The sequence below is a fragment of the Spinacia oleracea genome, chromosome 4 (assembly GCF_020520425.1).
Source record: "Spinacia oleracea cultivar Varoflay chromosome 4, BTI_SOV_V1, whole genome shotgun sequence".
Taxonomy (NCBI): domain Eukaryota; kingdom Viridiplantae; phylum Streptophyta; class Magnoliopsida; order Caryophyllales; family Amaranthaceae; genus Spinacia; species Spinacia oleracea.
In genome coordinates this window covers 10,575,583-10,580,581 of record NC_079490.1, presented here as the reverse complement: position 1 = coordinate 10,580,581, position 4,999 = coordinate 10,575,583, and the positions used below count along the sequence as shown (strand labels likewise).

The 4,999-nt window shown below is 46.6% G+C and overlaps 1 protein-coding gene across 1 annotated transcript; it reads left to right on the top strand.

Moving 5' to 3' along the window:
* Positions 1 to 941: 941 nt before the first annotated feature.
* On the top strand, positions 942 to 3,014 carry LOC130471309 (uncharacterized). Its single transcript, XM_056841360.1, has one exon. The coding sequence runs from the start codon at positions 942 to 944 to the stop codon at positions 3,012 to 3,014; it is 2,073 nt and encodes a 690-aa protein (XP_056697338.1).
* The last annotated feature ends 1,985 nt before the right edge of the window (positions 3,015 to 4,999 follow it).

Genomic DNA, 4,999 nt, shown 5'->3' with positions numbered 1-4,999 from the left:
ACACTAGGCTGTCGCCATTTTTTCTCTCTATAGAGGATCTCAATGAAATAAGCTCTTTCAAAACTATTCTTCAGAAATTTCACAACACTCGAATCCACATCTGCAGTTTCACAATCCACAAAATGCCCAAAATTGAAATGGAGAAATAAGTTAAGCTTCCTGGATCTTAAAAAGAACAATGACTTCAGATCATAGGAAAAGGAAACCTTCCATCCGTTTTTTCATTAAAAAGATAATCAGAATTTGTACAGGATGCAGCCAAAAAACACTGAAAGAGCAGGTCTAACTCCAAGTTGTCAGCCCTACTCTTGGGGACTAGTTGTACAGGATGCAGCCAAAAAACACTGAAAGAGCAGGTCTAACTCCAAGTAGTCAGCCCTACTCTTGGGGACTAGTTGTACGGAGTAGAAGTAACCTAGCAGATCATCCATGTCACAGCAGACCATCGGACATCTGATAAGACAGATCAAGCAAAGCAACCGCAGGAAGTACCTATTGAAAGTACCACAAGTCCTCAAGAACCGCACAGACCCTCAGGTCTGCGGGGAAACGACCTGCTAGACGACAACATAGATACGTCGTTAAGTAAAAGGACAAACAACAAGTACATCACTAGCGTACACGCGGCAACATCTGAATAGGCCAAAGTACTGAATAGTACGCCTATAAATACTGCCGTCCCCATTCATTTGCGGACACGTTCAATACAAGTACAATTCTTAACCCTCTCTACTTTCTCTCTCTAGAGCATTATCTCATTTGCTGACTTAGGCATCGGAGGGGGTTTCCTCGGTTAAACCCCCGAGGTTAGCTTACGTTCGTTCTGTCTGACAGGGCAACATCACCAGGCAGGGCTCCCCCAGTTCCATACTCGGAACAAGTGGCGCTAGAAGGAGGGGACTTCCCAGACCTTGCTTCTAAAAGACCTACCCTCTCACACAATGACTGAGTCAAGCAAACCGATAATCCAGCAGATAGAACCACCCACCTCAAAAAACAACCAGAGAACCACAAATGTACCCTTGTTCGGCATGCCTCAGAGTCTTGGTCCGCCAAGAGAGACACCACAACCCAGAGCTATGGCAACCCCTAGCCAGGGCCAGGGTATCCCAATTCCAACCAGTGCCTCACTAGCACGATTGGGGGCACAGTTCTCACCCGACCAGATGCGCACAGCAATAGAAGTCCTGACATTCCTTACTCAAACAACCCCACAAGCCCAGGTCATGAGAACAGCCCCAGAGGTTGAGGTTGAGAAGAGGAGAAAACGTCCCAGACCCCAACATAGTCCGAATGTTTGGAGGAGGAATCTGCAGCAAGACATGGAAGGGGCTGATAATCAAGAGTATGAAGCAGAGAGTATCACACCAAGCAGAGCTCAACCCCGGGCAAGGACTGAACAAGCACCCAGTCATAGACACCACTCCGTGTCAGGTACGCCCAATCCCATCCGAGCAGTAGTTAAGCCTGATAATTCTCCCTTCTGCGATGAAATACTCTCTGAAAGAATGGAAAAGATAAAAATGCCCACCTGCAAATACTCCGGAAAGACAGACCCAACGAATCACCTCTCTGCCTTTGGGGGACACATGATGCTATATACCAACACAGACTCTATGTGGTGTAAGGTCTTTCCTTCCACTCTAGAGGGGATGGCACAGAGCTGGTTTGGTAAAATACCCAAAGGCACCATAACATCTTTCCGGCAGCTAGCTATCTTGTTTCGCACCCAATACGTGGCAAACATTTTCAGAGAAAGGATGACAGGGGAGCTGATGTCAGTCATCCAGGGGCCTCAGGAATCTCTGAGGGAATACATATCCAGATTCAATATGGAGGCGTCGAATATACCCAAGTTGCAGCAAGAGGTAGCAGTCCTGGCCATGATGACTGGTCTGCGGGATGGAGAGTTCAAGAGTTATCTGGGCAGAAAATCATTCACAACCCTGGCAGAGGTACTGGGAAAGGCAAATGAATTTATAAAGAGTGAAGAAATTGGCAGAGCAACCTCACGTCGATATGTGGCAAGTGAGAACAATTACGGTAGTCATAGCAAGAAAGAGCCATACAAAAAAGAATACCCAGACAGAAAAGAAAACCCACAGCCAAGAAGAGACTGGCAGGGACCAGGCAGAGGCAAAGGTAACGAATTCAAAACTGAAAAAAGGGGGAAGTTTAATGAGTATACCCCCTTAGTGGCATCCAGAACTCAAATTTTTGCCATCAGCAAAGAAGACGAGAAGTGGCAGAGACCTCCCAAAATGTACAACAAGTACAGGGACCCAAAAAAGTACTGTGACTTTCACAGAGATCATGGCCACCTCACAGAAGAATGCACTCATTTGAAGGATAATATCGAAGATCTGATCCGGAGGGGATACTTGACTCAATTCAAAGCAAAAAGCTCGTATAGCAGGACCTATGAGAACAGAGATAATGATAATAGGTCCGACAATAAGAAGGCGGAACCCAATCAAAGCTATCCAGCAGACCAAAAGAGAATGGGCGACATTTTGGTCATAACAGGAGGGCCAGTTTACGCAGGAACCACTGTTAGCGGGGCCAAGGCCAGTGTGAGAGAATTCAAACACCAGGTTAATTACCATAATTCTGGCAGGTGGCCCGCCCCTCCAAAAATCCCGCAGTGCACTTTCACAGAGGAGGACTGTAAAGGCATAATATACCCCCATGACGACCCTATGGTACTAGCCCTGAACGTAGCAAACAGAAAAATCCACCGTATTCTGATAGACGGAGGTAGCTCTGCGAACATCTTGTTCTGGCCTGCTTTCCAAGAGTTGCAAATTGATGAGAAATACGTAAAGCCAGTCAATTACCCAGTAATCGGATTCACAGGAGCCACAGTGATACTAGAAGGGATAGTCAGTTTGCCAGTGCAGATTGGCCAAGGGAAGGATATCAAGGACATCATGGTAGACTTCATGATTGTGAAAGTCCCCGCAGCCTACAACGTCATTCTTGGCAGCCATTCATCCATGACGCAGGGGCTGTAGTCTCCACTTATCACCTCACCATGATGTATACGACAAATGATGGCCGCTCAGCCAAGGTCAAAGGCAGTCAGGAGCAGGCTAAGAAGTGCTACCACACTACGCTAAAACAACCACCCAGACCCCCACCACTGGAAGAAGAAGAACTTCCCCAATCTCGAAAAAGAAAGAGAGCAGAGCGCAAAAAAGACAAGTTGTTAAGCATGGAAAACTTCGAGCATCGGGAGGAAGGTCTGTTGGAACCCACGTCAACTGACGAAACTGAGGAGATAGAATTAGAGGAAGGGTTGATAGAACGGACGGTTCGAATTGGCACAGACGTAGATCTATCCCTCAGAGTGAACCTCATTGGTCTGCTGAGAGAGCACGCAGACATATTTGCTTTCTCAGCGGACGAAATGCCAGGGATTGACCCCAGTGTCATGGTCCATAGACTGAATGTCAGCAGAGAAGTTAGGCCAGTGAAACAGAAGAAGAGAAATTTCTCGGCAGAGAAGAATGTAGCCATCCAAGAAGAAATCAACAAATTGCTAGCAGCCAAGTTCATAGAAGAGTGCGATTACCCAGAATGGCTGGCTAACGTTGTGATGGTAAAGAAAGCAAATGGTCAATGGAGGATGTGTGTAGACTTCACGGACCTAAACAAGGCCTGTCCGAAGGACTGTTACCCATTGCCCAGAATAGACCAGCTGGTTGATTCCACCAGTGGACACGCTCTCTTGAGTTTCATGGATGCATTTTCCGGCTACCATCAGATCAGTTTACTCGAATCAGATCGTAAGAAAGCTGCTTTCATCACAGACGCTGGAGTTTATAACTACAAAGCTATGCCATTCGGCCTGAAAAATGCGGGTGCAACCTACCAGAAGCTTGTAGATAAGATATTCGCACAGCAAAAGGGTCGGAATGTGGAAGTATATGTGGATGATTCCATAGTCAAGAGCAAAAAAGAGGCTGATCACATCGCAGACCTGCGAGAAACATTTGCTACGTTGAGACAGTACGGCATGAAACTAAACCCAAAGAAATGTGTGTTCGGTGTTAAGTCAGGAAAATTCTTGGGATTTCTGGTCAGTGAAAGGGGAATAGATGCCAACCCAGAGAAGGTGGAGGCCATACTCAACTTGCCAGAGCCAAAAAACATACGAGATATACAGAGATTAACTGGAAAGATGGCAGCACTCACTCGTTTTATCAGTAAATCTGCAGATAGATCCCTCCCATTTTTTCAGGTACTGAAAGGCAACAAAACATTCAAGTGGGAAGCAGAGCAAGAAAAGGCATTCGCAGAGGTAAAGAATCACCTGAAGAGCCTCCCAACAATAGCCAGACCAGAAGTAGGAGATGTTTTGCAGTTGTACATCTCGGCCTCCAAAAAGACTGTAGCAGCAGCCTTAATAGTGGAAAAGGACAAGGCCCAACAACCAGTATATTTCGTCAGTCACATTCTCAACCCCGCAGAGCAGAGGTACCCCCTGATCGAAAAAATGGCCTTCGCAATTATGATAGCTGCCAGGAAGCTGAAATCATACTTCGACGCTCACAAGGTACAAGTAGCAGGAACCACTGTTAGCGGGGCCAAGGCCAGTGTGAGCGAATTCAAACACCAGGTTAATTACCATAATTCTGGCAGGTGGCCCGCCCCTCCAAAAATCCCGCAGTGCACTTTCACAGAGGAGGACTGTAAAGGCATAATATACCCCCATGACGACCCTATGGTATTAGCCCTGAACGTAGCAAACAGAAAAATCCACCGTATTCTGATAGACGGAGGTAGCTCTGCGAACATCTTGTTCTGGCCTGCTTTCCAAGAGTTGCAAATTGATGAGAAATACGTAAAGCCAGTCAATTACCCAGTAATCGGATTCACAGGAGCCACAGTGATACCAGAAGGGATAGTCAGTTTGCCAGTGCAGATTGGCCAAGGGAAGGATATCAAGGACATCATGGTAGACTTCATGATCGTGAAAGTCCCCGCAGCCTACAAC